Below are 20,383 nucleotides of genomic sequence, written 5' to 3'. Positions count from 1 at the left end.
GTATACCAGGGCAAACAGGTGATTCCAGAAACAGAGAGCCTCTTCCCTGAGGGCTGGCATTACACAGCCCCCTCAGGGGAAAAGGAGGGAAACCCCAAAGGGACTGCATCAGATTCTAGAGATAAACAAGCAGAGAAACACACTCCTTTGAGGAGCTTGCAATCATTCTTGGTGTTCTTGTTGTCACTCTGCTGGGTGTGCTTCTTTGGGGCGCTCCCAGGGGAGAGCCATCTTTGGTTGAGGGGCTCAGGGTCGGGTGGGGACGGTGAGGGGGTAGGTGAGTGGCTGTGTTCTGGGTGGGGTGGGGGCTATCCTGCCTGTGCGGAGCCCACTGGGCTGGCTGGAAACGGCGGGCGCTGAGGGGAGGCAGCAGGGTGAGAACGGCAGAGCCATCCCCCCTTCCTCCTCCTCCGGGGGCGAGGGCGGGCGGCCAGCAGGGGGCGCCAGAGGACCGGCAGTGTCTCGGGAGTGGGGTGCGGGCTCGGGACACCGCCCCGGCGAGAGACCCCGCCGGCAGCCCTCCCCCGCGAGAGGGGCCGCGCGCGCCGTGGGCCGGTGGGCCGGGGACAGGGAGGACGGAGGGAGCCCGGGACTGTGCCCGGCAGCCGCGCGCTCGACGTCACGGCCGTTACCTCCCGCCAGGACCAGGGAGCCCGCCTCACACACGGTCTCGAGTTTAGACGCTGGACCTCGGGCCACGTGAGCTTATGCCCAGTGCTCTGACGGATCAAAGGAGGCAGCATCATAAAGTGATCGTGTAAAATAGGTGACATTTATGGTACCAGGTTTTGGCTTTTCTCCATATTTTAATGTTCTGAAAACCTCAAAAGATGGCACTGGCCCTCAGTCTGTTACCCTCTGCTGGGCCTTGCCCTGGGCCCTCCTCCATATCCCAGGGGCGCCCTCCTGAGTCCCCAGGCCTGTCTGTCTTCACACACACATACCCCTACACATCCCTCACCCACCACTCGGTTCTCAACTCCAGGCCTCTTCCCATCCTCCCTCAGGCTCCACTTCCCTGCCCGCCCTCACCCCTCCTCCGCTTGGCACCCCCCTTCCTTGGCTCCTTTACTTCTGGGCCATCTGTCGCAGCCCCAGCCTTGTCCCTCACCCTGACACACACACCTGAACCCAGGAGGAGGCCCTCATGGGCAGGGCTCCCTCGCAAGGACACTCCTCTACCAAAACCCCCTTCTCAGCCGCGGACACCCAGCCCCTGCCTTCCAGCCCTGAACCCCAACATCTCATTAGGCTCAACCTCTTCCCAGAGTTCCTGGGGGGTAAATGCAGGTGCAGAGAGTGGAACCCCAGCAAAAATGGGATCAGTGAGGACAGAGGTCAGCGGACAAAGCCAGGGTTCTATGTGTGGTCCACAGAACCAGGCGACCTGTTGCTAGGTAACTAGATCTCCCGTTACCTCCTGAACACCTCATCCTGAGCTGCTGATCGTCAGCCTGCAGCCATCTTCCCCTGAGTCTCTCAGACACCCACCCTCTGTGGGACTTTGAAGAGCAGGAGGAAGGGAGAAGCAAGAGCTCAGCCACCACCCCTGAACCCCCTGTGGCTCCACCACCCACTGGTTTCACTGTGAAGATTTGGCTGCCTCAGCCGTCAGGTCGCCACCACCATGAGTCTGGGCATCATGGAGGAGGAAGACCTGGCCGAGTACTTCCGGCTGCAGTATGGGGAGCGGCTGCTGCAACTGCTGCAGTGAGTGTCTGAGGGTCTGGGGCCTCCCACACCCACCCACGCCCCACCTTTCAACCTGTCCCCTCCTACTCCTATAACCCAGCACCCCAACACCCTGTCCCATCACCCTGGCTTGCTCCTCGGATGCCAGCACTGCCCTCTTTCCCTCTCCCCACACCAGTCCTTTCACTCTGGCGGGGGATAAGCCCCCTTCCCCACCATGGGTATCTGTCTCCGTGGGTGGCTCCCAGTCTCAGCCTGCCCCGGGTGCTCAGAACCCACGGGCCTCTCTTGCCCATGTCTTGGGCAGGAAGTTCCCCAACATCGAGGAGCAGTTGGAGTCTCCATCCATCCAGCTACTGGAGAAGAAGAAGGAGGCCAAGATCATGCACCAGGCTATGGAGCAGAAGAAGAAGGTGGGGGACTCGGGGCGTTGGTGCAGGAAGGGCCACAGGGCTCAGGGAGAGCCTGAAGGCAGCCTTCCATTTTCTCGGTGGCAGTGGCTAGGGCCAGGAGTCCTGGGTGGTGATTTTGTGTTCCCTCTGCGGAGATGAGTCATGGGGGTACCCGTGTCCTGGGATGCTCTGCTCGGAACTAGGCATGGGGTGGAGAGTGGGAGGCCTGGGGCTAGAAGCACTGGGGCGGGAGATACCGGGGCCTCCCTCCATACCCATGTCAGGGGCTCTTCTGACCTCTCTGCTCCCCCCACCTCAAGACATTTCAGCGCAGAATGGAAACCTTGAACCTGCGCTGGGAGGAACTGGGCGTCAAGGAGGCCCAGCTGAAGGCCCACATCCAGAAGTTTGAGCAATTCATCCAGGTATGAGGGGGTCACATCCAGGTATGTGAGCAGGCCAGGAGCACCCACACTCTTTGGTTGGGCAAATTGCCCCTCCTCCTTCTCTTCTCCCTCTTGTTCCTCCCCCTCCTCTTCCTCCTCCTTGCTTTGGCTGACTCTTCCCCCTGGGTTAGAAGTCTCTTCAGTGCTCAACAATGCCTGGAGCTTCTCCCTTTATGCCCCACTTACTGCTGTTTGAATTTCCTGTTTACCTGTCAGTCTCTGCCCCTTCTCCACTGCTGTTTACCATTTCCTTGCCCACACCTGGTACATACAGTTTATCCAGTGAATGAATGAATGGATGGATGATGATGATGAATGAATGAATTGCCACACTCAGGGCTAGGCACTTGGGCATACAGAGACGAATTAAATAGGGTTTAAGTCCCCCCCAACTCTCACCACTCTTCCATCCTCACGCTGAGGGTCCAGGTAGCGAGTGGCTGAAGGACGAGGCACCAGAGTCCATTCTGAGACAACTCCTCTCAACTGGTCCTTAGGGGAGTGATTTAACCATTTTAAAATCCAGACGTCTCAGACCCACTCCGGACAGCACTGATGGAGCCCTGAGGGCCTGGCCCAGCTCCAGCGGTAATTGCTGGCCTCTGCCACAGGGGCGTCCCGCTCTCAAGTCTCTTCTCTCTCTCTCTGGGCCTAAGCCAGGTGGGAAAGGAAGCTGAGGGATCGGGCATATTCTCCAGAGGTCCAGTCCTTCCTGGCCAGAGAAAAGCTTGTGGAGTGGTTGGGGTGGCAGGAGATTTGGGGGTGAGGGGTTCTACGAATGGCTCCTAGAGGAGCAGCAGCATCGAAATCCTGGAGCGCTGGTTACAGATACAGACCCCCGGGCTCTCTCCTCTCTGCTTGCTTTCAGCAGGCCTGAGGTCAGGCCCAGGCAACTGTATTTTTAAAAAGCTTCCCAGGGGATTGTGATGCACAGTTGGACTTGAAAACCACTGGTTTAGGGTCCCTCATTCCTCTCCTGGGCTGGGGCACTGTGCGAAGCTTCCGTGTGCCCTCCCCAGGGGCCTCAAAATCTCCTCCAAATGCCACCACCACACACACCTGTCCGTGGAGAATCACAGGCGCCCTGAAGAGGAAAAGGAGCCACACACATGCATTGCGAGGGGTGGGTTTGCCCCCTAATCTTGGAGGAGGGCTTTGCAGAAGGAAGGAGAAGAAGGGTCAGGCAGATCGCAGCAGCTGAGCCTCGTGTCTTTCTCTCTGGACATCTGATTGCCTGCACCATCTCCTCCTGCTCCAGCCTGAGCTACTAGGAACATGCTCTGGAGAATGGCCTTGCCCCGCTTGGCCTTCTGGACCAGGTCCATCTCCTATCTCATCTCCCTGTAGCTCGAGCACTGTTGCCCCAGGTTTGGGAAGGAAGAGAGGAGAAACTGAGGCACCAACTACCAAGTTGAGAAAATCCGGGCCTGCTGGCCCAGATGGGTGGCCCAGGGATCCCATCCTCAGGATGGCCCAAGCTCAGCAGACAGAGGCCTTGTGGGGGCACCACCAGCCTGGGCTCCAGGGAGGGCAGGGTGAGTGCCTGATGGGCGCCACCTCCCCGGCCCAGGAGAACGACCAGAAACGGATCCGCGCCCTGAAGAAAGCCAACAAGGAGCGAGAACTCAAGAGGCAGCGCCTGCGCGAGCTGACCAAGGCCAAGCAGGAGATGGCAGCCCTGCGGCTGGAGCACCAGCGGCTGAGCGCCAAGCTACAGAACTACTCCATCTTCAACAAGTTCCTGGAGAAGGTGGTGGAGAACTCGGAGGTGAGTGGAGGGGGGCGTGCCTTCCTCAGCCCCACCTCCTCTTCCCCAGGGCCTGGGGCTATGGGAGGATTGGGGACCATCTGCAAGGATGGTCACCTGCTCTGAGAGCAGCTGGAAAAGGCTCCTTTGAGGCTGGACTCAAGGGTTGGGGGCCTGCTGGTGATCTTTGTGTGTGTGTGTGAGTGACACCTGTGAAAATGTCTCGGTATGGGTGGTGTGTTTATGTCCACGTGTGTGTATTTGGGGGGCGGGGGGCAAGGTTTGGTTTGGGAGCACCAACGGTAAGTGCTGCCCGCATCCGGACGTGGCCCACATGGATCCCTGCTTCCCCACCTCCCTGATGGCTCTTGTTTACTTGAGAGTAAGTGGGGAGAGGAAGGGAGAGGAAGTGGAAGAACACCCCACCCATCCCAGAGCTGGCGAGCTTCGTCTGCGCTAGGCACTGGGCTAGGTGCGGCACACGGGGAGTGAGCAGTCCTCTCACTAGCGCCTGGAGGAAAGCCATCACATCACCCTGGACAGAGGAGGATATGGAGGCTCAGAGAGGTTAGGGAGTCTGCTCAGGGTCTCACAGCTTGTAAGTGGCACTGCTCTTGCTTCTGACCACTCCTCTGTGGGCCCCACAGTGCCATGGACAGCTGCTCTTCCTAAAGTCGCCTTGATGACGGAGCTAAGGGAACTTCTCGGCCCTCTTCCCAGGCACGCCTCCTGCAGGATTGGACACGGTTGATGCTCCTCCTTGAAACACACCCTTGCCCTTTCCTCTGGGACTCCTCCCTCTCTCAGCTGCTTTCTTCCTACCTCTGGTTCTTCCTCCTCAGGCTCCTCTGGGGCCTCCTCTTCCTATCTCCTTAAGTGTTCCTCGGGTCTTTGTCGCAGACCCTCCACTTCTCTCCCTGAGCAATTTCCTGGACCTCTCACGGATGCCGCCAATGTCAGTGGCTATCTACCCTGTTTCCCCCACACCCCATGTGACAGCAGCAGGTACAGCCCCTCCCCAGGGTGGAGTAAGGTATGAAGTATGCCCTCTCAGCTTGTGGATCAATGTCCTGTGAGGTGCCCCAGGGAGACAAAGGATGCACAGTTTTTTAAAGTGCTGGCAATTTCCATATAGAACTGTGTCTTCGAACTGAAGAGATTGTATCTCACTGAATTGTATCTCATCTGCCTCTGCCATCCCTAGGCCAGCCCTGCTGCTGCTGTGTCTGGTGCTGGTAAATGGCATGGCCACCCACCCACAGCTCTCCAGAACTTGGGCCTCATCTTTGACCCCTCCTCCTCCCTCACCTCCCACAGCCATCAATCAGCAGATCTGGTCTATTCTGCCTCCTAAGTATTTCTGGAATCCAGCTGCTGCCCCTTCCTCATCCAGACCACCAGTGTACCTCTTCTGGAGTTCAACTTTGCGTTATTCCTGGCCACCAGCCTGTCTGCCATTCTACAGCCAGTGTGATCCCACCCTCTCTCTCTTTCTTTCTCTCTCTTTCCTCCTTCTTTTATTTCTTTCAGAATATTTTAAGCATACTGAAAAGTATAGAGAAATATATATTAGCACCCAAATACTCATCACAGCTTTGTGAAGTCTTAATATTTCTCCCTATTTGGCCCCGATTCTTTTTTCTTAAATAAAACACTGCTGGTAACTGACACCCCTTGTGTGTCCCCTTCGAAACCTCGTTCTTCTTCCTCTCTCCTCAGAGGTAACCGGCATCCTGATTTTTAAGTTTTCATTCTCATGCTTGTTTTTATTATTTTGGCAACATATTACATATCCACAAACTATGGATAGTATCGCACATGTCCTTTTGTGACTTGCTTTTCCCAATCAGTGACTTTAAAGAAAAAAAAACTTACCATGGAAAATTTCCAACATATACAAAAGTAGAGAGAATAGTCTATTGAGTGGCCATTACTCATCACCTAATTCCAACAATTATCAACTCATGGTCATATTCTCTATACTTCCCTACCTCCGCCATTTTGAAGCAAATGACATTCTTTTGTCCATAAGTATTTCAGTATATAACTCTAAAAGATAAGAGCTCTTATCTTAGCCAAAATACCATTGTCACACCTAGTAAAAATTTGACAGTAATTCCTTCATGTCAAATGTCCAGTCAATATTAAAATTTCCCCAATTATTGCACGAATGCTGTTTGTACAGTTGGTTCCTTCTAAGCAGGATCTGAACAAGGGCTCCACACTGCATTTGGTTGATATGTTTCTCGAGTGTCATAGACATTGTTATGCTGAACAAAAGGAGCCAGACATAGAAGAGGGCATACTGTACAATTCTATTGATGTGTTTTAAAACAGACAAAATGAATCTTTGGTGGCAGAAGTCACGATTCTGGTTTCCTTGGTAGTGGGGGGCAGACATGGACTGAACAGGGGTACAAGGCCTTTCTAGGGTGCTGGAAATGTTCAGTCCTCCCTTCTCACATGTTGGCTAGAATACTACCATAAAGAAAAGGACTCCATAAAGAGAATCTTCCCTTCCTCAACTGTTTGATTACTATGTGGATCTTAAAGAAAAAGCTTGTTAAATGCTTGATTCCTTATTACAGTTTTCAGAATAACGAGTTGGTTCTCCAGCAACCTCCAAAAGTGGCCTGTAATGTTGTATCATTACGAACTCATGGGTTTTAACATAGTTGATATGTTTCAATTCTTTGCACTTATTCTTACTAATGTGCAACGTGTCCCATCTTTGGACAGTGAGACTCTCTTCAAATTGTCACCTGAGTCCTTTTGACATCAGCATTAAGTTTTGGGGAGGTGCTCCTGGTAGCTCTGATGTAGTCCATTCATTTTAACTGTTGTATGTCATTGCATCACGTGCCAAGTGAACTTTCAGAAACACTTCTTACGGAGTTCTCTCTCTGCTTCTTAAAATCCTTCAAGTGGATGGAGTCCACACTCCTTCTCAGGGTTTACTGGGCACTTTTTTTACTTCTCCAGGTTGATCTCTGCCTCCACACTGAACTCAGGCCATTCATGCTGAACTCTCTTGAGCATCCTGAACATGCCACACACCCATCATCTTTACCCAGGCTGCTCCCTCTACCTGTAATATTTCCTCACCTTCCCCCATGTGCCTTAGCCTGGCTGTCTTCTACTCATACCGCTGGCCTCATTTCATCCATCCTTTCCTCCAGGAAACCTTTTCTGGCTGTTCCCACCTCCCCTAATGCTGGGTTGGGTGGCCCTTCCCCACAAAGGAATATTTGGGGAAAAGACAGCAGGGCAGTTCCCAGAACACCAGTCTATCACTGGAAATGTCATGAGATGGAGATAGTGCTCAGGGAGTGTCCCCTGGGTGGCTGGCAGGCACACTTTGATAAACCCCTGGAGAAGTGAGTTGACATCCTGGAACAGGAGCCCACACTGCCTTCTAAAGAGGGAGGGTTGCAGGGCTTCTGTTCTGCTGAGTGGGGCCTGTGAGTGAGGGCCAGTGGCATGGCTCCACACCATGCTGGAGGAGTCGGCTGAGCCTGGCAGGCCACCTGCCCCACAGGACCCTCTCCAGTCCCTGCTGGAGGGAGAACTCAGCAAATGGTGGACAAACACCAGAGAGCACTGTGTTGAAGATCTTACCCCCAGGCTCTGCCCAGCCCCAGCCCCAGCCCCCAGTCAGAGATAGGGATTATCACTCTGTGTTGTAACTGACTATTTACTCCTCTGTCTGTCCTCCCTCCACACCATCCCAAGTTGTAGGCTTCATGAGAGCAGGGTCTGGCTTTCTTATCTCCTGCTCTGTCTCAAGTATTTAGCACAGTTCCTGGCTCATAAGCGGTTCTTGGTACATTCTTGTTGAATAGGATAATTACTGCCTTGGGAGACATTGCAAAATGCACCCCTCATCCCCCCACCCCACCCACGCCAGCATTTCTCAACCTTAGAATCAGCTGGGGGACCTTTTGCAAAGATCAGATGTCAGGGACCCCTCAGTCCTGTTTATTAATGTGAATACCTGGGGGTGGAGCCTGGCAGGTGTCCTTTTTAAAGCTCCCAGGGTAATTCTAACAGGCAGTCAAGATTGAGAAGCCCAGGTCCAGTTGCACATGCCCCCAACACATGGCCCATGGCTCATACCAATCCAGGAGGAGCAAGCAGCGGGACTCCAATGTCCTCACATCCTCTGCGTCTTGACCTTGGCCCAGGGCCTCCATGCTAGGCCAAGGCGTCAAGGCCGGGAGTTGGCTGGTTAGCAGGGTGGCTGCGTCAGGCCCCCGGGGGCCGCGGTGCAGTGACCTGAGCCCCCCCTGCAGTTCGAAGAGATCCACGAGGTGATCGCACGCTACAAGACGCTGGTAAGCATGCACCACGACCTCATGCAGTCGGCGCAGGAGGGCCAGGAGAAGATCGAGCGCGCCAAGGCACGGCTGGCGCGCTACATGGAGGAGAAGGACGACGAGATCCTGCAGCACAACAACGAGTTGGCGCGCCTGCAGATGCGCTTCGACCGCGCCCGCAGCGATGTCATCGTCTGGGTGAGCGGCCCAGGGCGGCGCAGGGGCTTCTGGGCGCTGGATGAGTGAGGGACGCGCGCGCGCGCACACACACACACACACACACACACACACACACACACACTCTCCCTTTATGCTCACGCCCCGCCTTCATCCTCTCCCAGGAATCTCGCTGGGCGCACATCCAGAACACTGCCGCCAAGAAGACCCTCTTGCTAGGCACCATTAAGATGGCAACGCTGAACCTCTTCCAGATCGTGAGCAAGCAGCTGAAGGAGTCGACCTACGTGTCCCTGGAGGACACTCATAAACAGCTGGACATGGTGAGATGAGGCGCCAGGGCCGGCTGGCTGGGTCTGCAGAGTCAAGATCGCTCTGATTGGTTGCGTGGAGGAATAACCCCGATGGAGCAGTGGTTCTCGAATATTAACAGGATCAGAATCACCTGGGGGCAGGGGAGTATTGCTGGACCTCACCCCCAGAGTCTGAATCAGTAGGTCTGAGATGAGAACCCATGGATTTCCATTTTCAACAAACTCCCAGGTGATGGTGCTGGTCTGGGTTCCACACTTTGAGAACCACTGCGTTACAGCTACCACTTGATTGGCCCCCAGTGATCATGGGCAGTAGCAGCAACCCACTGCTGAATTCATTAGTTGTGCAAAACAGTCATTAAATTCTAGTGAGATCCTAAACGCTTGTGCCCAAGGCCCACTGTTTGGGAAAAGAGAAAATTTGGGGCCGGGGGTTGGGGGCAGGGGGATCAGCAAGGTTAGGGAAGTGTTAGAGTCATCTTAGTATTTTTTCTCCAAAGTAATTGAAAGGTAACTGAAAAGGAAATAACTTTTTTCTCTGTATGATTCAAAGCTATCTGATGCCATGTCCATGTGCCATCTAAAATCACCTCACTTCTGACCAAAGGCACACACATCCCACAATTTGGGAAACTTGGCACCAGCAGGTGCCTTAGCCCTGCTTCTGGTGACATGCAGAGGACCTCCGCTCATTATTGATTCCTTTGGCAAAAGCCTTTAGCTCTGCTGTGAAATGGGAGGAAGTCCGCCTCTGAAGGCTGGGAGTTTTGTTAGTTCTGTTCCCTGCTGTACCCGCAGCGAATAGAACAATGCCCGGCACATAGTAGGCCCTCAATTAAGTGTTTGGTGAATTAATATAAAACACAAGCCAATAAAAGCAACTGCATGAGAGGCGCTTCCCCTATTGAACAAAAAAAAAGTCAAACTCATGAAATGTAAAGGATTTCCCCCACTGACAAGGCAGCAAGAAGGATTTCCCCAAAGCAGAGATCAGCCTGTGTACTAAGGCTGGTTAGAGCAGAATTATTGACAGTCCAAAAACCATAAGGGAATTTGTAAGAAAGTTTGTTCTGAAGCAGCAATTCTCAAACTTGCGGGTGTTGGGAAAGCTTTAGACTCTTAAAATTTATTGAAGACCCCCCCAAAGAGCTTTCATTTATATGGGTTATATCCACTGATATTTACCATATTAGAAACTCAAACAGGAAAATTAAAAAGACTTCATTCATTTTAAAATGACAATAAGAAGTATGTCAACAAAAATGGCATTTTTAATGAGAAAACATTTTCAAAAAGTGTTTGTGGGACAAGTGGCGTTATTTGACACTTTTGCAAACCTTTTTTTTTTTTACAGTTACTTGTGGACTTTTTTTTCTTAAAGATTGGCCCTGAGCCAACATCTGTTGCCAATCTTTTTTTTTTTTTTCTCCTTTTCCCCAAAGCCCCCCAGTACATAGTTGTAAATTCCAGCTGCAGGTCTTTCTGGCTGTGCTGTGTGGGACGCCGCCTCAGCACGGCTTGATGAGCGGTGCTGGGTCTGTGCCCAGGATCCGAACCAGCGAAACCCCAGACTGCTGAAGCAGAGCGCACAAACTTAACCACTCAGCCACAGGACCAGCCCTGCAAATCCCTTTAAAGTCTGGCTTCAGAGAGGACAGGTGGATTCTCATATCTGCTTATGCACTCATTCTGTTGTCAGCCTATGTTGTGGAAACGTCCCACTCTTGTAATAGCCACTGTACATTCATGAGAGAATAAGAACAAAAAAGATGAAGAACCTCTTAGTATTATTGTAAAATGAGTTTTGGCCTTGCAGACCCCTCTCCCCAGCAGTAGGGTCTCAGGAACTCCCAGAGGTCCTCAGACCCCTTTCCTTCAGCTGTTATAAAGAAAGGTGCGGCAGGAGGTGGTGAGCTCCGGCTCCTTGCCCCTGCCCGAGCATTCCCTGCTCAGACCGTAGCTTCCAGTCGGTCCACTCCAAATTTTGAGCTTTCTGACTCCCTCTCAACTTGATTTGCCTCTACAGGAATACAGCATATTGCCCAAATGTTATTTTTAAATATCCCACTTCATTCCCATAGGATGTGAGCCTACTGACAGAAACACACATGATCAGGTAGCCTGAAAAATTAAAAATAAGGACCTGGGAAAATATGAGTTAAAATCCGAGGTCAAGGCAAGAGAGAGAAATACAGACTGTGGATTCTTGGATTATAAGGGCCTCCAAGAGGGACCGTAGTTGGCTCTGAACTTCCTGGTAACCGGATGGAAAGCAACACATGGTTCTTGTACCAAAATCAGAAAACATAAGGTTTCCTCAGAGAGAGCAAACCTTTTCCAAGCACTTAGCTCTAACAGAAATTGCTCAAGGAGGCTCCGGAGACACCCAGTGAGTAGTGTTCTCAACAGCATCCCTACAACAGGTCCAAGCATGGCCTTCATAAGGCAGCCGCTCATCTAGAGCTAGGAGCCTGGTGCTATTGTACGGCTTAGGAAAAATGATTCTGCAAAAGGCCGAGACACTTTGAATTCAACATACTGTGTCATGAAAGGTCCAGCCTGATCCCTGAGTAAAACCCACACCGCCTGGAGCAGCATTTTCCAAACTGTGCTTGGCAAATCCTAGAATCCCAAGATGTCAGTAAGTTTCCTGTGGGAGAATAAGAGGACTCCATGGACTAATAAATTTAGAAAACGCCAAGTTAAACAAAGTTAGATTGTTTTTAAAAACAGCACTTTGCAGAGTCTTTGCTGTGGTCCTGCCCTGAGACTCTCTAAGCAGATAGCGTTTCTAAAACTTAACTTGACCAAAAATCCTGTTTAGGGGTATGTGATCGCTTATCCTAAGAACGTAGTTTGGGAAATGTGAAGCTTGTCTTCTCCGTAACCTTGGGAAAGTTGCTTTAATTCATTGATTCTTTGTTTCCTCTTTTGAAAAATGGGGATCATATCAGTAATAGTAACAATATTAGCAACTGGGAGGGTTGATGACAGTTTGGGACAGTCTATGTAGCCCCATTTCTAAGAATATTCTTGAAAAGGAGAAATTTTAGAACTGAGATCTTAGAAGCCATCTAGGTCAGCCTTTTCTCCCTCTCCTCTTTTTATTTTTTTATTTTTAATTTTTTTTTTTATTTTAAGAGTTTATTTGAGCACAAATCGATTGGAATTGGACAGCGCCAAACCAGAAGCGATTAGGGGTGCTCCCTGCCAGGAGTCAGCGTGGACTTGCGCAGAGAAAGCACGAAGCCAAGAAAGGAGATGATCTGATTGGCTGGAGCCTGGAGCCTAGCTGGCTGTGATTGGTTGTCCTTAGCCTTTTGATTTCGTAACCTTGAGGCATTTACAGGCTTAGGTTTCGGTTTGTGTACACAGGCCTCTGTGACATTAGAGCCACATCAGTCTAATGATCTCCTTGTTTAATTAAACTTTTCCATCCTTTCTTTTTTTTTTTAATTGAAGTGTTGTAGACATACAATATTATATTAGTTTCAGGGCACAACCAAGTTATTCAACATCCATATACATTATGAAATTATTACCACAATAACTCTAGAAACCATCTGTTACCATACAAAGTTATTGCAGTATTATTGACTATATTCCCTATGCTGTACATTGCTATCCCCATGACTTATTTATTTCATAACTGGAAGTGTGTACCTCTTAATATCCTTCACCTGTTTTGCCCATCCTCCTACTTCCCTCTCCTCTGGTGACCAACAATTTGTTCTTCGTATCTATGAGTTTGTTTCTGTTTTGTTTTGTTTGTTCGTGGGTTTTTTTAGATTCCACTAAGAGGGAGGTAATATGTTATTTGTCTTTCTCTCTCTGACTTATTTCACTTAGCATAATACCCTCTAGGTCAATCCATGTTGTCGCAAATGGCAAGATTTCATTCTTTTTTATGGTTGAGTAGTACTCCATTGTATACATATACCACATCTTCTTTATCCATTTATCTATTCATGGGCACTTAGGTTGCTTCCATATCTTGGCTATCTTGAATAACGCTGCAGTGAACATAGGGGTGCATATATATTTTCGAATTAAGTGTTTTTGTTTTCTTCAGATAAATACCCAGAATGGAATTGCTGGATCATATGGTAGTTCTATCTTTAATTTTTTGAGGAACTTCTATGCTGTTTTCCATATTGGCTGCACCGATTTACATTTCCACCAACAATGCGTAAGGGTTCCCTTTTCTCCACATCCTCGCCAACACTTGTTATTTGTTGTCTTTTTGATGTTAGCCATTCTGACTAATGTGTGTGAGGTGATATCTCATTGTAGTTTTGATTTGCATTTCCCTGATGATTAGTGATGTTGAGCATCTTTTCGTGTGTCTGTTGGCCATCTGTATGTCTTCTTTGGAAAAATGTCTATTCAGGTCCTCTGCCCATTTTTTAATCAGATTGTTTGGGATTTTTTTGATCTTGAGTTGTATAAGCTCTTTATTTATTTTGGATATTAACCCCTTATCAGATATATTGTTTGCAAATATCCTCTCCCAGTTCAGTAGGTTGCCTTTTAATTTTGTTGATGGTTTCCTTAGCTATGCGAAAGCTTTTTAGTTTGATGTAGTCCCATTTGCTTATTTTCACTTTTGTTGCCCTTGCCTTAAGGGGACAGATCCAAAAAAATATTGCTAAGACCCACGTCAAAGAGCTTACTGGCTATGCTTTCTTCTAGGAGTTTTAGGGTTTCAGGTCTTACATTTAAGTCTTTAATCCGTTAGAGTTTGTGTTTGTATATGGTGTAAGACAGTGGACCAGTTTCATTCTTTTGCATGTAGCTGTCTTGTTTCCCAACATCATTTATTAAAGAGACTGTCTTTTCCTCATTGTGTATTCTTGCCTCCTTTGTTGTGGTTTAATTGACCATATAAACATAGCTTTTTTCCTGGGCTCTCTATTCTGTTCCATTGATCTATGTGTCTGTTTTTGCACCAGTACCATATAGTTTTGATTACTATCACTTTGTAGTGTAGTTTGAAATCAGGGACTGTAATATCTCCAGCTTTGCTCTTCTTTCTCAAGATTGCTTTCGCTATTCAGGGTTTTTTTTGTGGTTCCACACAAATGTTAGGATTCTTTGTTCTAGTACTATTAAAAATGCCATTGGTATCTTGATAGAGATTACATTAAATCTGTAGATGGCCCTGGGTAGTATGGACATTTTGACGATATTAGTTCTTCCAATCCATGAACACGTTATATCTTTCCATTTATTTGTGTTGTCTTCAGTTTTTTTCATCAGTGTCTTATAGTTTTCAGAGTACGTCTTTCACCTCTTTGGTTAAATTTATTCCTAGGTATTTTATTCTTTTTGATGCCGTTGTAAATAGGATTGTTTTCTTAATTTCTCTTTCTGATTGGTCATTATTAGTGTATAGAAATGCAACAGATTTCTATATATTGATTTGGTATCCTGCAACTTTGCTGAATTCATCTATTCTGATATTTTTTGGGTGGAGTCTTTAGGGTTTTCTATATATAATATCACATCATCTGCAAATAGTGACAGTTTTACTTCTTCCTTTCCAATTTGGATGACTTTCCTTTCTTTTTCTTATCTGATTGCTGTGGCTACGACTTCCAATACTGTGTTGAATAAAAGTGGTGAGAGTGGGCATCATTGTCTTGTTCCTGATCTTGGAGGAAGTGCTTTCAGCTTTTCATCATTGAGTATGATATCAGCTGTGGGTTTGTCATATATGGCCTTTTTTATGTTGAGATGTGTTCCCTCTGTACTCACTTCTTTGAGAGTTTTTATCATAAATGATGTTGAATTTTGTCAAATGCTTTTTTCTAGCATGTATTGAGATGATCATATGATTTTTATCCTTCATTTTGTTATTGTGGTATATCACAGTGATTGATTTGCAGATATTGAACCGTCCTTGCATCCCTGGGATAAACCCCACTTGATCATGGTGTATGATCCTTTTAATGTATTGTTGAATTCAGTTTGCTAATATTTTGTTGAGGATTTTTGCATCTATGTTCATCAGGGATATTGACCTATAATTTTCTTTCTTTGTAGTGTCTTTGTCTGCTTTTGATATCAGGGTAGTGCTGGTCTCATAGAATGAGTTTGAAAGCACTCCTTTCTATTGAACTTTTGGCAAATAGTTTGAGAAGGATAGGTATTAACTACTCTTTATATGTTTGGTAGAATTCACCTGTGAAGCCATCTAATCTTGGACTTTTGTTTGTTGGGTGTTTTTTGATTACTAATTCAATTTCATTACTAGTAATTGGACTGTTCAGATTTTCTATTTCTTCTTGATTCAGTCTTGGAAGATTTTTATGTTCTAGGAATTTGTCTGTTTCTTCTAGATTGTCCAGTTTGTTGATGTATAATTCTTCATAGTAATCTCTTATGATCTTTTAAGTTTCTGTGGTGTCAGTTGTAATTTCTCCTCTTCATTTTTTATTTTATTTGTTTGAGCCCTCTCTCTCTTTTTTTTTTTTAAAGATTTTATTTTTCCTTTCTCTCCCCAAAGCCCCCTGGTACATAGTTGTGTATTTTTTTAGTTGTGAGTCCTTCTAGTTGTGGCATGTGGGACGCTGCCTCAGCGTGGCTTGATGAGCAGTGCCATGTCCACGCCCAGGATCCGAACCAGCGAAACCCTGGGCTGCCAAAGTGGAGCAACCACTCGGCCACGGGGCCGGCTCCCTGTTCTTGATGAATCTGACTAAAGGTTTATCAATTTTGTTTATCTTTTCAAAGAATCAGCTTTTAGTTTCCTTGATCTTTTACTGTTTTTTTAGTCTCCATTTTATTTATTTCTGCTCTGATTTTTATTATTTTCTTCCTTCTACTAACTTTAGACTTTGTTCCTTTTCTAGTTCCTTTAGGTGTAAGGTTAGATTGTTTAGCTGTGATTTTTTGTTGTTGTTTCTTGAGGTAGGCCTGTATCAATATGAACTTCCGTCTTAGAAATGCTTTTGCTATGTTCCATAGATTTTGGAACATTGTATTTCCATTTTCATTTGTCTCAAGGTATTTTTTTTTTATTTTCTCTTGATTTCTTCACTGACTCATTGGTTGTTTAGTAGCATGGTGTTTAGCCCCACACATGTTTGTGTGTTTTCCAGTTTTCTTCTTATAATTAATTTCCAGTTTGGTACCATTGTGGTCAGAAAAGATGTTTGATATGATTTCAGTCTTCTTTAATTTATTGAGACTTGTTTTGTGGCCTAACATGTGATCTATCCTGGAGAATGTTCCATGTGCACATGAAAAGAATGTATAGTCTGCTGTTTTTGGATGGAATGTTCTTTATATATCTTTTAAGTCTCTCTGATCTAATGTGTCATTTAAGACGAATCTTTCCTTGTTTATTTTCTGTCTGGATGATCTATCCATTGATGTAAGTGGGGTGTTAAAGTCCCCTACTATTATTGTATTACTGTCAATTTCTCCTTTTATGTCTGTTAATATTTGCTTTATGTATTTAAGTGCTCCTATGTTGGATGCATAGATATTTACAAGCATTATATCCTCTTGTTGGATTGACCTATTTATCATTATGTAGTGCCCTTCTTTGTCTCTTGTTACAGTCTTTGTTTTAAAGCCCTTTTTTTTTTGTCTAAGTATTGCTACCCCAGTATTCTTTTCATTTCTATTTGCAGGGAATATTTTTTTCCATCCCTTCACTTCAGTCTGTGTGTGTGTTTAGATCTGAAGTGAGTCTCTTGTAGGCAGCATATATATGGGTCTTGTTCTTTAATCCATTCAGTTGCTCTATGTCTTTTGATTGGACCATTTACATTTAGAATGATTGATAGGTACATACTTATTGTCATTTTGTTCATTGTTTTCTCGTTGGTTTTGCAGTTCTTCTCTGTTCCTTTCTTCTTCTCTTGCTCTCTTCCCTCAAAGTGATTTGATTACTTTCTTTAGTGTTATGTTTGTATTCCTTTCTCTTTATTTTTTGTGCCTCTATTACAGGTTTCTGGTTTGTGATTACCATGAGGTTTGCATATAACAACCTATGTATATAGCAGTCTATTTTAAGTTGATGGTTGCTTAAGTTTGAGAGTGTTCTAAAAGCACTACATTTTTACCTCCCTCCATGTTTTACGTTTTCGACATGTTTTACATTTTTTTATTTTGTGTATTCCTTAACTAATTATTGAGATATAGATGATTTTACTACATTTGTCTTTTAACCTTAATACTAGCTATATAGATGGTTAATTCATTTCTTTTACTGTACGTTTGCCATTACCAGTGAGATTTTTTCTTTCATAATTTTCCTATTTCTAGTTATGGCCTTTTCTTTTCCACTTAAAGAAGTCCCTTTAATATTTCTTGTAGGGCCAGTTTAGTGGTGATGAACTCCTTTAGCTTTTGCCTGTCTGGGAAACTCTTGATCTTTCCTTCAATTCTGAATGATAACTTTGCCAGGTAGACTATTCTTGGTTGTAAGTTTTTTTCCTTTCAGCACTTTGAATATATTGTGCCACTCCCTCTGGCCTGTAAAGTTTCTGCTGAAAGATCAGCTGGTAGTTTTATGGGAGTTCTCTTGTACATAACTGGTTGTTTTTCTCTTGCTGATTTTAAGATTCTTTCTTTATCTTTAACTTTTGACATTTTAATTATAATGTATCTTGGTGTGGGTCTCTTTGGATTCATCTTATTTGGGACTTTGTGCTTCCTAGACTTGTATATCTGTTCCCTTTGCAATTTTGGGGAAGTTTTCAGCCATTATTCCTTCAAATAGGTCTTCTGTCCCTTTCTCTCTCTCTTCTGCTTCTATGATGTGAATGCCATGTGAATGTCCCTATAATGTGAATGTTAGTGCACCTGATGTCCCAGAGGTCCTTTAAGCTATCCTTTATTATTATTATTATTATTATTATTCCTTTTTCTTTTTGCTGTTCTGATTGAGTGATTTCCACTACCCTTCCAGATAGCTGATCTGTTTTTCTGCATCATCTAATTTGCTTTTGATTCCCTCTAATATACTTTTTCATTTCAGTTATTCTATTCTTCAGCTGTGATTGGTTCCTTTTCATATTTTCTATCTCTTTGTTGAAGTTTTCACTTTGTTCATCCATTCTTCTCCTGAGTTTGGTAGAGATCTGTAGCTTGCTTATCTCCATTTTGTTTAGTTCTTTTTCTGAGGGTTTTTTTTTTTTGTCTTCTTCCTTCTTTTAGAACATATTCTTCTATCTCCTCATTTTGCCTAAATCTCTGTGTTTGTTTCTATGTATTAGGTAGATAAGCTATATCTCCTGGTCCTGAAGGGGTGGCCTTATGTAGAAGGTGTCCTGTAAGTCCCAGAGCACAATTCGCCCTGGTCACCAGAGGTGCTCCAGATGTGTGTCCTGTGTAGGCTGCATGCATCCTCCCCTTGTGCTTGTGCCATGATTGCTGCAAGCCTGCTGGTGAATGGGGCTGGCCCCCCAAGGCGGCAGCCACTTTGGAGGGACATCAGCTGAGGCAGGCAGGTTGTGTGGGGTGAGTCTGCAGGGGAATGCCAGAGCAGGGTGAATGGTGCCAGTAAGTTAGAGAGTGTCAGTAATGGCACCTGCCAGGGCTCGGCCAGCTAGGTAGAAGGGGAGTAAAAAAACTGGCACCCACCAGTGCTTCCATCCCTGGAGAAAGTCCCAACAGATCCCTGCCGCTCTTGCACACGCCCTAAAATTAATCAGTGAATCTCCTTCACTTATAACCCAGGCACTTTTCAAACTGCTGCTTCTGTGCTGGGATTTTGGAGTGAGTTTGTACACATGCCCTTTAAGAGCAGAGTCTCATTTTCCTATAGCCCTCTGGCACTCTCGGAAGTAAGCCCCACTGGTTGTCAAAGCCAGATGTTATGGTGGCTCATATTCCCATTGCAGGTCCCCCAGGCTGGGGAGCCTGATTTTGGGCTCAGGCCCATGCTTGTTTGGGAAGACTTCCACAATTGTGACATCCCTCCCACTTGCGGGTTGCAGTGCTGGGGGTGTGGGTTCTGACTAGATCACATCTCCGTGCCTCATACCCATCTCGATGTGGCTTTTTCTTTATATTCTTAATTGTGGAAAATCTGTTTTGCCAGTCTTCAGGTCGTTCCCAGAGATAATGTAGTTGTAGTTTTGGTGTGTCTGTGGGAGGAGGTGAGCTCAGGATCTTCCTGCTCTGCCGTCCCCTTTTTAAAGAAGAAGAAACTGTGTCCTAGAAAGATGAAGTGATTTCCCCAGAGTTGTGTCAGGAGCCCAGGTCTCCTGAGTTCAGAGGCAGCAATCTTTCTGCTGTGTCACACTGATTGCCTGTTCTTTAAAACAGAAGCTAGTGAATACAATTTGAACGTCTCTTGATGACTCAAGATTATCATAATGAGCATCAGTTCTGGGTTTCAAGTAAATGACCACATCGAAGGCTAGTAAATTGTGGAGAGCTCTTTTCCCTGATGCGGTATGGCCCCTGTCTGCTAAATGCTTCTAGTCCTCATGATCCTCTCTCTTTCTTCAACCTCTGTTAGACTGTCAGCCTTACTTTGTCACACTATCACTGTGTCGGCCTCTAGGAATTCCCAACTCCATTCCTACTTATTGCTTCTAGTCTGCTAAGCCTGATATTCCATTTCAACTAGAATCATTGCCAAATGAGGGAAAGTGGCCTCAAGAGGTCGGTCACAGGAAAACAGTGACTCCTTACAGGTTACGCCCAGATATGCTCCATTTTTGGATGGGGTGGCCTGTTGCTGGGTGGGGTTAACTCCAGTCCCTTTGCCTTGTTAGATCCAGCAGTTTATCCAGGACCTGTCAGACATCTGGGCAGAGGTGAAGAAGAAGGAGCAACAGCAAATTCGGGTTTAAGGAGCAGTCATGGTTCCAGAATGTTCTGAGAGAAACTGAGAGAGAATAAGTTCCTGGTGAGCTTGCAGTCCAGTCAGCCCAGCCCGGCCCTCTGGGACCCCTGTGCCTTTCTGCTGGTGAACACCCTGCCATTTTTCCCCTTGGGCTTCAGTCCATCCCGTCCCTGAAAACATTAAATTCTATAAGAAGTTTGTTCCTAAGTTTGGTCTCTTTTTGGTGGTTTATTTACGGGGAAGAGGGTCCACTGAGGGGAGAACCCCTAAAAGCACCTCTTCTCAAAGCCGCTCACTTAGGTACCTGGGGACTGGAAACCAGATCTCAGGTCTGGCGTCTCAGAGGCTCTGGACTTGCATACAGTAAGTGTTCACATGGGTAACAGACCAGCAGGGTGAGTACACAGGATGCTTCTTTCCTGTACCACTTCACAAAGTTTTTTAAAAGTTAGTGTTTCTAGGGGCTGGCCCCGTGGCCGAGTGGTTAAG

The 20,383-nt window shown here is 46.7% G+C and overlaps 1 protein-coding gene across 3 annotated transcripts; it reads left to right on the top strand.

The window, feature by feature from the left end:
* Nucleotides 1–465: 465 nt before the first annotated feature.
* On the top strand, nucleotides 466–20,102 carry CCDC42 (coiled-coil domain containing 42). Of its 3 annotated transcripts, none has more exons than XM_001504830.6 (8): nucleotides 466–766; nucleotides 1,377–1,710; nucleotides 2,000–2,105; nucleotides 2,405–2,509; nucleotides 4,101–4,298; nucleotides 8,570–8,791; nucleotides 8,935–9,093; nucleotides 19,824–20,102. In XM_001504830.6, the coding sequence occupies exons 2-8, from the start codon at nucleotides 1,628–1,630 to the stop codon at nucleotides 19,899–19,901; spliced, it is 951 nt and encodes a 316-aa protein (XP_001504880.2). In that variant the 5' UTR covers nucleotides 466–766; nucleotides 1,377–1,627; the 3' UTR covers nucleotides 19,902–20,102. The 3 variants fall into 3 exon arrangements, with proteins under 3 accessions (XP_001504880.2, XP_070082629.1, XP_023509247.1); XM_070226528.1 differs by having other exon boundaries at nucleotides 500–749; XM_023653479.2 differs by having other exon boundaries at nucleotides 555–778.
* The last annotated feature ends 281 nt before the right edge of the window (nucleotides 20,103–20,383 follow it).

This window comes from Equus caballus, chromosome 11 (genome assembly GCF_041296265.1).
Source record: "Equus caballus isolate H_3958 breed thoroughbred chromosome 11, TB-T2T, whole genome shotgun sequence".
In the NCBI taxonomy this organism is placed as follows: Eukaryota; Metazoa; Chordata; class Mammalia; order Perissodactyla; family Equidae; genus Equus; species Equus caballus.
The sequence above is the reverse complement of the archived record's forward strand: the minus strand, read 5'-3'. Positions and strand labels throughout refer to the sequence as shown.